At 61.3% G+C, this 15,998-nt stretch overlaps 2 protein-coding genes across 6 annotated transcripts in view; both read right to left on the bottom strand.

The window, feature by feature from the left end:
* LOC149914732 (uncharacterized) overlaps window positions 1–3,022 on the bottom strand; it is a 30,347-nt gene extending 27,325 nt beyond the window's left edge. Inside the window, exon 1 of one of the 3 annotated variants that reach the window (XR_016460283.1) lies at window positions 2,953–3,022. The gene's annotated coding sequence lies outside the window, so the exon portion shown is untranslated. Of the gene's footprint in view, window positions 1–257; window positions 584–2,952 lie in introns of those variants that run through there. The other 2 variants (XR_016460286.1, XR_016460280.1) reach the window with 2 other exon arrangements.
* Window positions 3,023–4,246: 1,224 nt separating this feature from the next.
* MEF2B (myocyte enhancer factor 2B) lies at window positions 4,247–13,848 on the bottom strand. 3 transcript variants are annotated; one of them, XM_031604126.2, is made up of 9 exons: window positions 13,691–13,848; window positions 8,069–8,148; window positions 7,714–7,917; window positions 7,518–7,646; window positions 7,264–7,429; window positions 6,299–6,414; window positions 5,734–5,845; window positions 5,551–5,647; window positions 4,247–5,034 (listed from the first exon to the last, which is right to left on the bottom strand). In XM_031604126.2, the coding sequence occupies exons 2-9, from the start codon at window positions 8,120–8,122 to the stop codon at window positions 4,716–4,718; spliced, it is 1,197 nt and encodes a 398-aa protein (XP_031459986.2). In that variant the 5' UTR covers window positions 8,123–8,148; window positions 13,691–13,848; the 3' UTR covers window positions 4,247–4,715. The 3 variants fall into 3 exon arrangements, with proteins under 3 accessions (XP_031459986.2, XP_031459987.2, XP_089982205.1); XM_031604127.2 differs by having other exon boundaries at window positions 5,551–5,644; XM_090126079.1 differs by lacking the exon at window positions 13,691–13,848 and adding an exon at window positions 8,427–8,495.
* Between the last annotated feature and the right edge of the window lie 2,150 nt (window positions 13,849–15,998).

Below are 15,998 nucleotides of genomic sequence, written 5' to 3'. Positions count from 1 at the left end.
AAAAAAGACCCCAACCCCCCCGAAAAAAATAACAAAAATAATAATAATAAGAAAGGCCCAGGTCGGGGGGCACGGGGTCCCCCTGGCAGACTTCCTTCAAGTTGGGAGAAGCGGGGAGGGGGCTGGCGGCTCTCGGTCCCGCAGCGCCCTGTCCCCGTGTCCCCCCGTCTCGTGTCCCCCTGTCCCCGTGTCCCTGAGGCCGGCCCGGGGAGTTCGCAGCGGGGCAGGGAGCGATAGGGGAGTGGGGGGGTATTTACCTCCCTCCGCACATCCGCATCCTTAAGGACTTAGCGGCAGGCTCGCCGCCGGGACACCTCCGGGGCGGGGACGGGGGGGACGCGGCCCCGGCAGCGGGCACGAACCGGAGCCCGGCGACATCCACCCGGTGCGGAGCTGCGGCTCCCGGAGCGGACCGCCAGGAGAAGGGCTGCGGGAAGCGGAGCCCCCGCGATCACGTTGTCTGTACGTGGGGTTAAACAGAGACGTCTGCCCGCGGCTTCAGCGTGCCGGGCCCCGGGCAGCCCGAGCAGTTCGGCCGGGCCCTGGGGCGAGGATTCCAACCCCAACATCCATTTTGTCCCTTTTGGAAATGGAGATGGGGGAGAGAGAGAGAGAGAGAAAGAGAGAGAGAGAGAGAGAGAGGAGGGAAAATGCGCTGCCTTTTTTTTTTTTTTTTCCTCTTTCTCCATATTTTACTACGTAAGGCATGACGTCCTCACGTCGGGAGCGGGATAGGTTAGCCCTGAGCTGGTGGGAATGCACGGGGTTTGGGAACGCGGGGGGCGGCTCTGCGAGCGGAACCTAAAAATAACGGGGATTTTATATATATAAAAAAATCGTACCGATGATGCTGAGCCCACCGATGCGGCCCCGTAAGGACAGAGGGAGGCTGAGCCGCCCCCCCCGCACGCCCGCCCCGCTCCGCGCCCCGCGGGACCGGGAGAGCACAGGGAGCCCCGCGGGGCCGGGGCAGGAGTGGGGGGCGTGGGGGGGCTCCTGCCTTCTCCTCCCCCAAAAAAAAGGGTCTGCAGCAGTAGGAGGAGAGGGGCAGGGGAGGGTCAGCGCTGTGCCCCCGCTGCGCTCGCACCCCGCTTTTCAGCCGGTACCGGGTGATTCGGCCGTCCGTGGATATGAAGCCGAAATCGACAAATCTTTAATTAAAAAAATACAGTTAAATAAGATTCGAGCAAACCCTACGTCGGGTGTCCGCAGCTCAGAGCTCCGAAGCGGCCGGGAGCGCAGGGCCACCCCGCTTCGGTGCATCGGGATTTTCGGAGAGCTTTAAAAATCTCTGCCTGCAACCGCGGCTCCGCGCAGCGCCCAAGCGGGCCGTGCTCGGAAAGGTGCCCCGGGGTTGTCGAGGGTTTGGGGGGCAACAAAACCCGCACGGCACCGGGCCGGGAGCGAGGCTGGGCCCGTCGGGATGTGCAGCCCCAAATCTACTGCGGATCGGGGCCCGCTCCGTGCTGTCCCCATACGCGCTGAGCTTCTCTATTTCCCCCTCAACGAATATTTCTCCCGGCGGGGCTGCGGCCCGGCGAGGTGCGCTGTCCCCGTTCCCCACCGCCCGTCCCTTCCAACCGGGACCGTGCAGGGCCAGGACGGCCGGTCAGATGTGGGGCAGCACGAAGCAGGGCCGGGCCTTCCCATCGGGGGATCCCAAGCCGTGTCCCTGCCTCCAGCCCCGACGGCGCGGTGCGGCTCTGCCCAAAGCTCCCCGTGCCGCCGCCCTCGGGCCGGGCCCGGCTCCTTCAGCGGTACGGTACCGGCGGGCCCGGTACCCCCTCGATTTCGGCTGGGGTTTGGGGTGGGGGAGCGGTGTATTTTGGCTCCCTGATAAGGTTTTGATGAAAAATTCATTAAGAGACACTCATGGCGCAGTGCCATGAATATTTCAGGGTTTGTGCAAAACAACCGAGAGGGTGTTCGGGGGAGGATGCACCGACGCGGGGAGGAGGGGGCTCGGCAACACCCCCCTTCCCGGTGCTCAGTTCGGCCCCGGTTTGCTGCGACGGGAGGCGAGGAGGGGCCGGACAGCGCCGTGCTGCGGGATCCCAGCTCCTCGTCCCTGCCTGGGGCTCGAACCATCTCTATTAAAGGACGTGAAATGGACAGGGGTCCCGGTCCGTCCCACCGGGTGGCTGCGGGGACACGCAGTGCTCAGCCCCAGAGCCCTCCTGGCGCTGCTCTGTGTTCATCCGTGGCCATAGGGATCCGACAGGAGATGGTCCTCCCACCCCCACTATCACCACGACCCCAAGGAACACAGAGAATCAGCCCCTGTCCCTCTGCTCTGTGATCCACTCCCACGGAGCTGCTCCCACATCACTGTGGGATGGGGACCCCAAAACCAGACAGCCTGCTTCTTCTCCAGCAAACAGACCCCAGGGCTGCAAGGTCTGCAGCCACTCGAGTTGGGGCACATGGAGCTCTGCCTCCCTGCAGCTGCTGCCTGGATGGAGATGTGACAGCACAGGCTGGGGCACAAAGCCTCACCATCTCTGCAGCCCCCAGCACCGGAGCACAGCACTCTCCTGGAGCAGCACATCCCCTGGCCACGCTGGGCCTGCAGGTAAAGGGTTTTAATGGAGTGGCTCCCCAGCTTGGAAGGAATGCAGAGCCACAAAGGCGGCCCAGATCCTGGAAGATCAGGGCTACGCAGGATGGGTGGGTGGTGAATGCAGAGCGATGCTTCATTTCTTCCTGGTGCCACCCCAGCATTGTCCCCTTCCAAAAAGCTGCAAGGTTCCTCGCTGTGATCTTTGGGCTCAGCGCAACGTGGCACCCCACAGCTCTTGGGGGGTTGCAGCAAAGGGAGATGGGCAGGGGCATGGGGACTAGAGTGGGGACAGAGGGTGAGAAAGGCCTCCCCACAAAACCAAAGTGGGCTGATGGCACCCCGGAAACCCCCCCCCCCCATTTAGGACCTGTCATAATCGGACATTACTGGACCTGCAGGCAGCAGGGGTGTGCAGCTCCGCTCGCTCCCGGTCTCTCACCGCTGCCCTCCGGTCCTGTGGCCGTTCCCATGTCCCCATGGTGTGATGTGGTTCATCCCCCCCTCCGCAGCCCCAGCCCCTCCCTGGGGCTCACCTCACCCTGACATTTCCTGGCGTTCCTTCCATGCCAGCGGGTTGCCATAGCAAATCTAAATCTTACAAACAAAACGAGGAGAAAAGCCTTATTAGCATATATTCAAATGAAGCATGCAATAATGCAAACCATAAATCATGCAGTCATTGCTATTCAATCAGTGTCTCTTACCCCAGCCCCCACATTTTCCGCGGGTCTCTCAGCTCCTCTCTGCATTCACAATCTCTTTCCTGGCCCCGGGGACACAGAAGGGACCGAACCCACTGCCCGAGGACACCTGGGCTGCAGTCACCTCTGCCACCTGGACCCCAAATTTGAGGTGACAACTGCCCATTCCCATCTGCTGAGGCATCACCCAAAGCTGGGCACAACCTGGGGCGGGGGGCTCCGTACCGGTGATGCAGCAGCCCCTAATCCAGGCTGGTATTTATACCACTTGCTGGGCTCTATTAAATGGGAAAAACTCTCCCCAGGATTAATCTCCCTGCTGTGTTTTAATCTCGGGGCTCGGCTCCCTGTAATCCCCCCATGAGCTGAGCTCAGTGCTGCTGAGCAGGGAGGCCCCATCCCTGCACCACTGCGATGCTGCAGTCCCCAAGCAGTGCCGGAGGAACTGCATCTCCTGCCCTCATAAACCTGCAGTGCTCACCCTCTCCCTTGCTCACCGTGGCCGTACCCAATGCACCACAGTGCCCACAGGATGCCCCCCTGCACAGGAAGCAGCAAAACCCAGCCCTGAGCTGTTGTGGGTGCCACCAGCAATTGTTCCCATCAATGTTGGGATTTGGGGCGCAGGAGGGGCTTTCCCTCCTCCCATCAGTGGGAATGCTCTGTGCACCCACATCTCCCTGCAGTGTGAGATCACACCAATGTCTTTTTTGGGGTCCCCCAGGGCGCATGGCTCAGCCCCACGGATGCAGAGATGTGGTCAGAGTGAGGTGACCTGGTTGTCACCCACATCTGCACGTTGGTGACGCTGGGGAGGTGGCTCTGAGCCGCGAGGGGACACAGGAGACAGAAGTGTCACGAGTCAAAAGAAGCCAGGGCACGGCCCAGTTTTCCCTTTGGGAACATTAACGACCTGCCACCTGGTTAGGCACACCGAGCAGGGCTGCACATCCCAACCTCAAAGAGCTTACACCAGGCACCCCGACACCCCCAGCTCTTTATTGGTGCGAATGCAATAAATTAAAAAAAAAAAACCAAAACAGTCCCAGGGCCGCTGCCCCGGCTGTTCCCCCCGCCCTGGTCGTTGCAGGATGGGGCCCGCTGCCATCGGTGCTGCTGCTGCTCTCAGTCCTGCTGCCACCCCGTGGCACTTCCCAGGCACTCCCACTCGGTGGGGACACTCAGGGACAGAAGGACGGACACAGTCACACAGTGTCCGGCACTGGACGTTGCACCTCTCCTGGGGGGGTTCTGGCCTCGCCGTGCCCTGCAGAAGAGGGGCTGGGGGCAGAGCTGCAGGGGGATGCGGCGGTGTCCGGGTTGGGGAGGGGGCTCTGCTGGCAGCTGCATGGGGACAGGACCCCTTGGGAAGCCCCAGAGCTTGGGGACTTCTTGGGGGTCTGAGGTTGGGGTTGAAAGCTGAGGGCTGCCTCCCCTGCACCCCCGCAGCCTCGCTATCTCTGCCACGCATCCTCAGCCTGCACCCGCCGCGCGGGGACCGGGATGGTGGCAGTGGCCCTCTGCTCCTCTGCCAGCGGCCGGGGGGGGGGCAGGGGGTAGGGGTAGCCCTTGGTGTAGTCATCTCGTGGCTGGAGGTCTGCAGCGCCTCGGGGGGCTTCGCTCAGGGAGGTCAGGCTGCTCGGGGAGGGCTGTGGGGCGCCTGAAGGGCAGCCGAGACCTGGGGACACCCGCTCTGACTTGATGCTGATGGCGTGGGGCTGCGGGGAGCTGCAGGGGGCCAGGTCCTCGGTGGGGACGATCCTGCTGCTGGCCCTGGGGTGAGAAGGGAGGGATAGGTCACTTCATACAGCATTCCTGGGGGCGTGGGGTAGGAAGAGGTCGTCTGTGTGTCCCCATTCCCCTCAAGAAGGGCTGAGATCCACCCAATCCATCTTGTGTTCCAGCTCCATTCAATTCCTCGCCCCCAAGCGCAGCTGATAGGGGCACAACATCTCCAGCCCAGCTCCATCTTCCCAGGCTGCCACCCACTCACATGCTGGCACTGCTGCTGAGAGCCTGGTGTGCGACAGCGGGGGATGCAGGGACCAGGTCCCTGGGGGAAATCCATCTTTAAATAGGCTCTGGGACCGGCTGGGATGTGGAGGGCGGGGGGGTTCCCAGGGGCATCCCCATGCACCCCAGTTTGGGGTGAAGCCGGATGGTGCAGGGCTGTGCTTTGAGCATCCAAATACTGGGCTTAACCCTAATTTGCATTCACTATGTCCCTCATCCCAGTGCCAGACCCTATCCCCTGCTGTCTCCTGTCCCCAGCCTGACTGCAGTCCTTACCCCAGTGCTGCCATGTCCCGCGGGGGCTGCCATGGAGCTGGAGGGCCAGGCTGCAGGAAGCCAGGAGGAGGTGGGGCCTCGCCAGCCCCGAACTCTGCTGAGCAGGGGGTGGAAAGTAAGCAGGAGCTGAGAGGATGTGGCTGGAGCCCCCTAACCATCCAGGGGTGAGGGGCCAGGACTTACCTGCTTGTGCCGGAGTGAGGAAGGGGAAACCAGTAAGGCTGTGGCTGGGGATGCCGGCGCTGCCCGAGGCCAGCACTGGGCTCAAGGTCTGCAGACCGGAGTACAGCGGCCGCTGTGGAACATGAGGGTGCCCCTGGTCAGGCACTGTGCTGCCAAACCTCCGTGGGAGCTGTGATGCCGCCTCTTTATCCACACCCCCTTCCCATGCCCCCCAGCAATGCCCTGATGTTGGATGAGGAAGAGGAAGAGGGAGCAGAGTGGAGGAGCTCCTCGCTGGATTTGGAATGGGAATATCCACACGCATGGGTGACTTGCTGGGAAGTGTCTGGCTACAGAGAGCTGAGGGCTGGGTGGAAGCAGGGGACACCTCACTGCCCTCCTCCATTGTGCCACTGCCGGGAAGGGGGCCCAGGGGGGACAGTGGCACCAAGCATCCTGCTGGCAGCTGCAGATTTGTGGTCTTGCACCTGTGAGGCCATTCTGGGGCTGAGTTCTCCCCCGGCAGCACTGTCCCCACGTGTCAACCTCAGGTGTCACAGGACTGGGGTCACCCCATGTCACTCACTGCTGCACTGCTGCCACTCCGGCGCTGCCCATCGGCTCCCAGGTACAGCGGCGGTGGGGTCTTGGTTGCCAAGGCTCGGTTCAGGCTGCCAGCAGGGAACAGGGGGTAGCCAATGCCTGGAGAGATGGACAGGAGGGTGGCACTCAGGGAGGTGAAACGCTGAGAGCTTTTGTCCTCGGGGGTCCCTGAGGTTGTGGTCGGTGGCCTCAGTGTCCTTGTCCCTGGTGGGTGCTCGTGCATGCGTGCTCGGTTCCATGCTCCTGCGAAGCCACTTCCTGCCCTGGTTGCACCTGGGCTGCGGCCACGGCCGCGTGCTGCGAACGGAAACGAAGGCGGCGGCCGGATCCGGCCCCAGAGACCAGCAGGGTGCAAACCTCCCCTGCCAGACCCCACTGTGGGGAGCAGGCTGAGCTCAGTGCCCCACGGGGACATCCTGCGGCGATGCCACCACCCCGGCCATGCTGAGCATCCTGCACTGGGAGGACCACGGCTCATCCTGCTTGCAGCCAAACCACCCAGCACGGCACCCCTGTGCCACCTCCCACCCAATGGGGGGATTTCCACTGCTCCAGCCCCAGCATCATTTTTTCCAGCTGCTTTTTTGCTGTCCGGCCCCAGGGCTCACTCAGCAGCACCCATCCCATGGGACATGGAGTGCCCCCCAAACCCAGCTCAGATGCAGCGGGGATGGGCTGTGTGGGGCCACCTGGGTGCCCCATGGCAGTGACTCAGCAGTGCAGGAAGCAGCTGGAGGGAGGCCGCAGCCGGTGGCATTTCTGCAGCTGGGGCTGTGCTCCCTGCCCACGCACCCACCCCAACCCCGTTCCTGGTAAACCCCTGGGAGATGCTATGAGAGGAGCTTTGCATGTGGCATCCGGCCTGGAAAATCCCTGAGAGGACTCCATCAGTGGGACTTTGTCCTCGCTGTGATGCCGCCAACCTGCAGCCCTGCAGTGTGGACCCACCTGGGGGCATGGGTCCCGGTGAGCGTCCCGATGGCTTCGGTGCTGTGGGTTTGAAGGAGGGCGGGCGGCCCTGGCTCTGTGGGGAGCTGCTGGCACTGCCCAGGGCTCCATCACTGCTGCTCGGCGGGGAGTTGCTATAGGAAACCTCGGGCAGAGGCACCGGGCTCTGTGGGGCGAAGCAGAGGGCTGGGCTCTGGGTTTGGGATGGGAACACACCCCCTGTACCCCTGTGCTGGAGTGCAGCAGCGACTCACGTAGAAGCGGGGCCGTGCCACCGTCAGGTCCATGCCCTCATTCAGCTGCCGCAGCTTCTCACCAGGATCCAACCCCTCTTCCAGCTCCAGCTCGTGGCTCTCCAGCCCCAACCCTTTGCGCTTCAGCGTCTGCAGGGAGCGGGGTGATGAGCGGGACCCCTGCCCTGCCCGCCCCCCCCTCAGCCCCCACCGCTACCTCGAGGATGTCGGAGTTGGTGCGGCTCTCGTGGGGCTCGCTGTACTCCGTGTATTTGAGCAGCACTTTGTCCATGTCAGTGCTGGCATACTGGAAGAGGCGGTTGGTGCTGTTGAAGATGATGAGGGCGATCTCGCAGTCGCACAGCACGCTCAGCTCATACGCCTTCTTCATCAGCCCGAATTTTCGCTTGGTGAAGGTCACCTATGGGGAAGGGGACACGACGTTGCCCCAAACCCACCACCACAGCCCCAACATGCTCCGTTTTCCCCCAGCACCCAAATCCTTCCGTGCTCCGGAGCACCCACAGGTCCCATCTCATCCTCGTGGCTCCTCATCCCTTCCCGTTCCCCACCTGCCGGTTCCGTTGATCCAGTATTCGGCTGATCTGGATTTTTTTCCGGCCCATTTTTCCTTCCTCGGCTCAAGGAGAGGCTGAAAAATAGAGAGAAGCCCTGAGCACCCACCGCATGCACCCCACCTTCCTCGCTCTTCCAGAGGCCAAAAATTCACTCTGCTGAAAAAAAAAGAAGTTTCGGTCCCAGCAGCATTCCCTGATTTTTTTTCTGCAAAGTTTCAAAAACTGAAAAAATACCCCCCAAAAAATGGAAAACTCTGCTGGGATAAAGGGGAAAAACCCCCTCCGCTCTGCTCAGACGGCTCCATCACCCCCCACCCCACGGCAGACCCACAGCCCCGCAGCCTCATGGCACCTCCCCACGGTCCCTGGAGTGCTGCAGGGCGCACAGAGCAGCCTCAGCATCCCAAAGCTGCGCCCTGTGCTCGTCCCCACGGGGGTTTTTACCAGCGGATGGGGAGGGGGGTTACAAAAGAGGCCGGGTTGGCTGCAGGGAGGGTCCCCCATAAGACAAAAGGGACATTTTTAGGTTCAGGGCTTTGTGTTTTTTTGTTTTTTTGTGTGTGTGTCTTTTTTTTTTAATACAATATAGTGTGTTTTTGGGGTTTTTTTTTTTTTGAATGCGAACAGACTAAATTTGACCTCAGCCGTTCACAGGTCAGGAAGTGGCTGTACGAGGAGACAGCAAAGCACAACCACCCACCTCCCTCTGCCACGTGAGCTGCTGCTGGGATGCGGGCGCAGCTCCTCATGCTGCCCCCCAGCACCCATCACCCCAAACCCCCTCAGGGATGCTGCTGGGGTGCTCGGTGCCACGGGTGGCAGCAAGGTGTTCCCAGTGGGATGCTCGCACCCACCCCAAATTGGGTGCAGCCCTGCACCAGTGCTGTCCCCAGTGTCCCCAAGCCACGGCCACAGGTCAAAACTGACCCACGGGGCTGGGGCTCTCCATGGGATGATGGTCCCCATGTGAGCCCCCGCCGCAGGGATCAGGGTGCGGGTAGGGGAAGCACCAACTCTTTGCTCCCCAGTTCCCCAGCCCGGCCCGCTTCCTTCTCTCGAGCACGTTGCCATTTACCATCTTGCTCAGCTGCTATATTTAGCTGATCAAAACTAATTTTAATTTATGGAAGGAAATTGCGCTGCTGTTCCCACGGCCCCGCTGCCACCCCGCGTCCCCAGGCCCACGCAGGGCGCGAAGGTACAGGGGGTGACGCGACCACCCCGGCCCCGCAGGGAACAGCTCTGCCAGGAAAAGCCAACGGCTCCTCATTGGAAGCACCGTGGCACCGTGGAGGTTTCCCAAGGATGCTCACGGCTGGACCCATCCCCACCTGCAGCACGGCACAGCACATCTCCTAGGGGGCTCAGCTCCCACCTGCCCACCCCAACCTCGGTCCCACAAGCTGTGTGTGATCAGGGTGCAGAAATATGAGCTGTTCCCATAGGGCTCTGCTCGCAGCCCAGCGTTGGCCCACCGCATCCCTGCGAGCGCAGCACGGCTGCACCCTGAGGGGCTATTTTTAAAGGCTCGCAAACCTCAGTGGGGAGGAGAGGCTGCGCAGTGCAAGCTCAAAGGTGCTGGGGGGACAAAGGTTGCGTGCAGCGGGGACACTGAGTGCTACCGAGGACCCCTGGGATGCTGCTGTATCCCCGCACGGCTGCAGCCCCCCGTTATCCAGCTTTGACTCAGCTCAGGGTGAGCTGATCCCCCTCTCCCCATCCCCATCCTCAGTGCCGCCGCTGTGGCCTCGTGCAACGAGTGGGGTGGTTTCATCAGCCGCCTCTTCCAGCTCCTCGTTAGGGCAGCTCTGCTCCTCCTGGGGCATCGCCTCGGCCCTGCAGGTCCTGATGTGGGGCACCAGGGAGGGATGTGCTGTTGCCCAGAGGTGAGGGGTTCAGACACCGCAGTGCGGCACAGCTCCTCCTGCCCCCCTGCAGGTATTAAAAGCCGTGGAGGGAGGGGGAGCTCATGCTTTGGATTTTAATTGCTGTGATAAGGTGATAAGCTGTGCTGCTCCGGCAGCAGGCGATTAGCACGGCGCTTTGCCACGTCCAAGGGCAGCACCAAGGGAGCAGCACAGCGTGCCATAGGGCCAGCATCACCCCAGGAGGGAGCGATGGGGACGTGGGAAAGGACACGGCTTTGGGGGCTCCCAGCAAAACCCAGCAGAGCTCTCAGACCCTCAAACCCAACCTCGATGGCTCTCACCCTGTGCCAAACCGGGAGAGGAGCCCGCTGCCGTCCTCCACCTTCACTTCAACAGAAGCTGCTGCACTCCTGGCATCCCGCCGGCCCCTCTGCCTCCCACACACAGGTATCTTTAGCTCAGGCCCTGCTCTCTCGCACGCACCCAACCCGCTTCCCCCAGCGCCGTGCCCCCAGCATCACCAGTGCCCCTCCAGGACCCACAGCCCTGCAGCCACCATGGTGCTGCCCCAGCCCTCTGGCTGCAGCGAGGTTTATAATTAACTCCCCGTTTCCTGTGCATCTTTTTGGGGGTCACTTGCACCACGGCGGAGCGTGCAGACTTCCGAGCTGCTCTCTTAATTAGCTGCAAAGCGGCCCCTGGGAGCTGTGTGTTTTTTGGCATGTTTTTCTATGTGCAGCAGCAGAAGCCCATGGTGGCTGCGGGGTTTGGCTGTGTTGGTTTGGTTCCTGGTGTGCACTGGGTGGCACATGCAGCACAACAAGGTCTTTTGCACTTTTACATCCTTCTTGATCACTAGTGACTCCAGAAACACTGAGTGCAGCAAGCTGGACAAATTTCCCCCATGTCCAGCCCAGTGTGCAGCTCTGCAGCCACGTCCTGTGCCCAAAGCAGGGATGCAATGAGAGAAGGGATGGGGTGGTCACAGGGGATTCAATCCCTGGGGCTGGAGTCATCCCCAGCCTAACACAAGGAAGGGACATACAGATCCTGCTTGTCAGGGCTGGATGTGGCCTTTCTGAACTCCCCAGCGTTTCATTTTCCCACCCTGCAATGGGACAGTGTGATATCGATGTAGAAACTGGAGGAAAAATGAAAAAGTAATAAAGAAGATGAGGATTTTGTTGCCTATCTGGAAGCAGAAAGCTGAGGGTGAGGGGGAAGAAGGCAGCCAGCAAACGCTGCCTGCATTTGGCTGCTTCCAAACAGTTGGAGAAAAAATATTGATCAAAGTAGGTCAGAAAGTTTCTACAGCATCTTTCCCTGGATGTAACGTGGGTTTGGCCAGGAGCTGTGGCACCTCCAGGCCAGGAGGGCAGCAGGCTCAAAGGAGCAGTGGCTGCAGACAGACACACAGACAGACCTCAGGATGCATCCACGTGGTGGGAGCTGCCCCGCTCTGTGCTGGGGAGCTGGGGACGTGGTCCTGCTCTGTGAGGATGGGTGGTGTTGGGGCTCAGTGCCACCCTGAGGCTGGCACTGGGAAACATCAACGTTGAGCAGCGTTTCTGCAGAGGGGTGATGGGGCTTTCTGCTTTTTATAGGTTGTTTGAACAACCAACCAGTAGGAACAGAGCGGGGAAGCAGGAGGAGCCTGCTGGGAAGGAGAGCCTGGGGGACAGGGGGGCACCTGGGGGCAAGGGGGTGTGGGGACAAGGGGTCCCAACAGCTTCTTCCCTATCTCACTTACACACACGCAGTCAGTTCTGCCTCAAAACGCAGCCATGTCAAGCATCACCCCATCACCATGCAAAAAAAAAAAAAAAAAAATCCCTGGGGGCAATTAGAATTCGTGCTTCTGTCTGCTGCTGCAGCACGAGGCTGGGCAATGGCACTGCCCTGCATCCCTCCAGAGCCACATCCAGGCTGGGGCTGGGGGATGTGGCCTCACTGGGGTGACGCAGAGCGAAAGTCCCAGCAGCGCCCGGCCCTGCTGAGCGAGGTGCAGCACTGGGTGGAGGCTGTTTGGTTCTGAAATGACTGTGTGGAACGAGGAAGGATGGCAATGACTCCACAATGAGGCAGCTCTTCTCCTTGGGAAGGCAGACAGATATCCAAACCCCCTCTGGGATCCAGGCCACCCCTTCTGCTCGGTGCTGCCTGCAGCAGGAGCACGCTGTTGCCGCAGAGCTGGGTCACCCTGTGCTACAACCGAGTGTCAGTATGGGAAATGATGTCTGTTTGCTGCTGGGTGGCTTGCTGGGGCAGCCATGAGATGGTGATGGCTGAGCCCACCCAGGGCTGTGTGCTCTACAAACCTGGTTTGCTCCTGGCAGTCCTGCTGTGAAGGGGAGTGAAATTCGAGGGTCTCAAACAGAGCAAACCTTCCCCAGCTGCTGGGCTTACATCACCCCATCGTGGCTTAGTGAGTCTGACCCCCCAGCCCCTTTGCTGCTGCAATGATGTGACTGTAAGCAGGGACCCCCCTCCCTTACACTGTGCAAAATTCTCTAAATCTGCTTTTCATCCACACCACCACACCAGCCTGCTCCCAGCACCAAGGTATCCCCAGTGCTCAAGACTTGGAGGCAAGAAGGAACATTTGAAATCCTAAAATCAAGTCTAGGGCCTGCATCTACATCCCAAATCCCACATCCTGAGCTGCACAGGTTTTTCCCTGGCCTGCACGACTTGTCCAGCTTGCAGTTAAGAACATGGGGCAAGGCCAGCAGTTGGCTCCCTGCTCTGCTCAGCCATGCTCCCTTCCCAGCAGGGGCAGCAGCCCACCTCCCAGAGGATGCACATGGACTGAAGGTGCTCGGCCCATCACTGCCTTACAGCTCACCTGCTGACTGTCACCTTAACTCATTACCTGCAAAACTGCATCCCCACAGCCAACAGCTCTGGGAAACTTTCCCTCATTAAAAGAGTGAAGCCCTGGGGATGGGGACTTGCTGGCAGTTGGCTGCAGCGGGCAGAGGACTTGGAAGGGGACGCACCCTGCTGTGTCTGCAGTGATGGAGAAGCTGATGTGAGAGGGACACACTGGAAATACCACATGTGGACGGGACAGAGCCATGGATGGGACACATCTCCGCTCAGGAGCAATAAAATAACCAAGCTCCAGGTCAGTGCCAGACCAGCACATGATCCCAGAAGAGCCAGGGGAGATCAAGCCCAAGGTTGGGGTGTCTGTTCCGAGCCGGGCTGTGCCGTGCCTCAGTTTCCCCACAGCACAGCGGGTTCAGCCTCACCGCCCAAAGGCCTGAGACCCGGGGGAGGCATCTACAGTGCCGGGCAGAGCGGCTGCCCGCCAGGCTGCACTTTTGGGTTAAACCCAGGCGTTCCTCTGCGCGCAGACACGAGTAAAAATAACCGGCCGGAGCGCGGCGCAAACCACAGGCTTTTTATAGCCCGCCATCCCTAGACGGCGGGGCGGGGGCCGGGGCTCCGCCGTGCTCAGGGCAGCCCGCAGGGCGCCGTCCCGGCCGCACCGCACCGCACCCGCACCAGACGGTGCCCCCCTCCCCCGACCCGTGCGCACCGACGGGGCGGCCGCTGCGGGGCAGCCGTCACCGAGGGGTCCCGCCGAGGTACGGGGCTGGGGGAGCGCTGCCCGTTCTCCCCCTCACGTACCCCGGTGCCAGCCACCGGCTCAGCGGCCGCTCCCGTTTTCCCAACCGGGGGGTTGGGGCAGCTCCGCGCACCCATGCACACGGGACCCCATCTCTCCGGCCGGGACACGCACCTGGACACCGGCTTCTTCTCCTTGGTAAGTCTCCTCCGGCACGGCCGCGGGTGCCTGGCGCTGCAGCGGAGCCGGCCCGGCCCGGTGCGGCCCCGCCGCCGTCGGGTCCCGGTGCCGGTCCGGTACCGGTGCGCTCCCGGGAGCCGCGCGCTGCCCGCTGCCTGCTCCAGCCGCACGGAAACATTTGCATAGCCCCGCCTCCCGCGCGGATAAATTTGCATAGTGCTGCCGGGCTCGCTCGCCATTGGCTGCTGCGGCGGGGCTGGTTTGCAAACCCCGCCTACTTCAGGGAAAGGGGCGGGGCGAAGCGCACGCTGTGCCCCGAGGATGGGGTCAGGGCTGGGGGGGTGCAGCCATGATGGGGAATGCGATAAAGGTGAGGTTATGGGGTTTGGAGCGCGAGTCGGTGGGAATCTGAAAGCTAGGGGGGGCCCAGGGGTGGTCATGTCCTCACTGAAGGGTGCAGGCTGAGGGCACAGGGCTCCCCAGCATCACCAGCCCATCTGCCAAAAGGTTGGGAGTGCCCGCACCCCGGCCCCCTGTGTCACAAAGCCACAAAGAAACCTCATCGGCTCAGAAGCACTGCAACAAAGTGGCCAACGCTCTCTTTTTTGATCTCTTCTGATTATAAACGTTTCTGTTTCCTACGTGTTTCACCCTGCTCCCTTTGGTGCTACAGGCAGAACCGACAGACACCATCGGGGGCAGCCAGTGCCTCTGCTCAGCTCAGGGACCATTTGCTCATCACGAGGCCGCCCTGCAGTGAGCGGTCGTGCAAACCGAGGCGGGGGCCGGTGAACCACAGTGACATAACATGAGGGAGGTGGCAAGGAAGCTCTGGGTACGCTGAGAGGAACCTCGATGTGCACCCTGTGGCCTTTGAGCAAAGCGAAGCGCAGTGCAGTGCACACTGCAAACCCCATAGCCACCGTTCCCACTCAGTGCAGGGGGGGGTCAGGCCCTGGTGACACGCAGGAGAGCCCAGCTGTGATTTCCTGGCACTGTCCCCAGTGCGGGCACACGGCGTGCAGTGGGGCCACCTCGAGCAGGGAGAGGAAAATGCACGTGTTTGTGGATGCTGTAGCTCCAAACCGGTGAGGGTGCAGAGCAAAGTGAGATGCTGCTGCATCGTGTGGTGACAATGCAGTGGGCAGTCCTGGGCTTGGGGGACAAAAATGTGTTGGAACTCTGCATCGAAGCCCTCAGGTCAGCCCCAGGAAGGAGGGCACTGTCTGCCCGGGAGCTGCTCGTCCCATTGGGAGCAGCTGTGTTTATAGCCCGGAACTGATGCAACTCTAAATTCACGTGCACAGGCAGCAGGTGGGAAGGAGCTGAATGGAAATGAGCTCCCCAGGAGGGGACGTGTCCTTGCACCCCACTGTGCTGGTCCCAGTCCCTGAGCCATGGGGCTGGAGGGAAGTTGGCTCCCTGGATCAGACTTTCTGTGGGGTTCGTGCAGGCAGAAAGGACACGACATCTTTCTCAGAGCTGCATTTAAAGCTCACGAGTTATAGAGGGCTTCAGAGTGCAATTAGCAGACTGTTAATTAGCCCTGCTCATAATCTTAATTGATCCTGGGGAGGAGGTGGGAGGGAGAGCAGGAGTGCAGGAGCATTGGGAGAGCAGCATCCTGCACCAACGTGTCCAGCTGTTCCCAGCTGTCTCTTCCTGCCCTGGCTGCAGGGCAGGGACACACGAGGTGGCCTCATCTGCTCAGAGCATGGGACCTCCGTGACCCTTCCTTCACCTTGTGGTCTCCTGGGGCTTGGCTTGGCCTAGGGCTGCTTCCAGCTGAGCCCCCTCTTTGAGTGTGGGACTGTCCCTGGGGTCAGGGGGTGCACAGGGGTTGTCCAGGCTTTGGTTGGCTGCTTCCAGCAAGCTCGAGGCTCAAAAGCTTTGAGCTCCCTCTGGAGGCCCTTCCTGCCCCCAAATCCAGGGGTATGGGGGGATCTGAGCTGAGCCCCAAATGATGCAGCCAAACAGAGGTGATAGGGGCAATGGCAATGGGATCTGATTTGGGGACCCTGAGCCAAATGCCAGGGATGCGGGCCTGGGGACCTCCATCCCCCACAGCCAAAAATGCAAGCAGGGCTGGAAATGAGCAGAGAGCCAAACCATCACTGCCTGCCAAGGCCAACAACGCCAGCGTTCAAAATAGCCCCATGTCCCGCGTGGCTCCGGAGCAGAGGGTGCCAGCAGGAACCACCCACGCGGGACAGGCGGCTCTGACGGAAAGGTCGCCCATCCCAGATCCCACAGCTGGGCTGGGCATGGGCCCAAACACTGATGACACCAGGCTGGAAGGAAC

The sequence above is a fragment of the Phasianus colchicus genome, chromosome 28 (genome assembly GCF_987193195.1).
Source record: "Phasianus colchicus chromosome 28, bPhaCol1.hap1.1, whole genome shotgun sequence".
Lineage (NCBI taxonomy): Eukaryota > Metazoa > Chordata > Aves > Galliformes > Phasianidae > Phasianus > Phasianus colchicus.
Note: the sequence above shows the minus strand (reverse complement) of the source record. Positions and strands in the feature narration are given on the sequence as shown.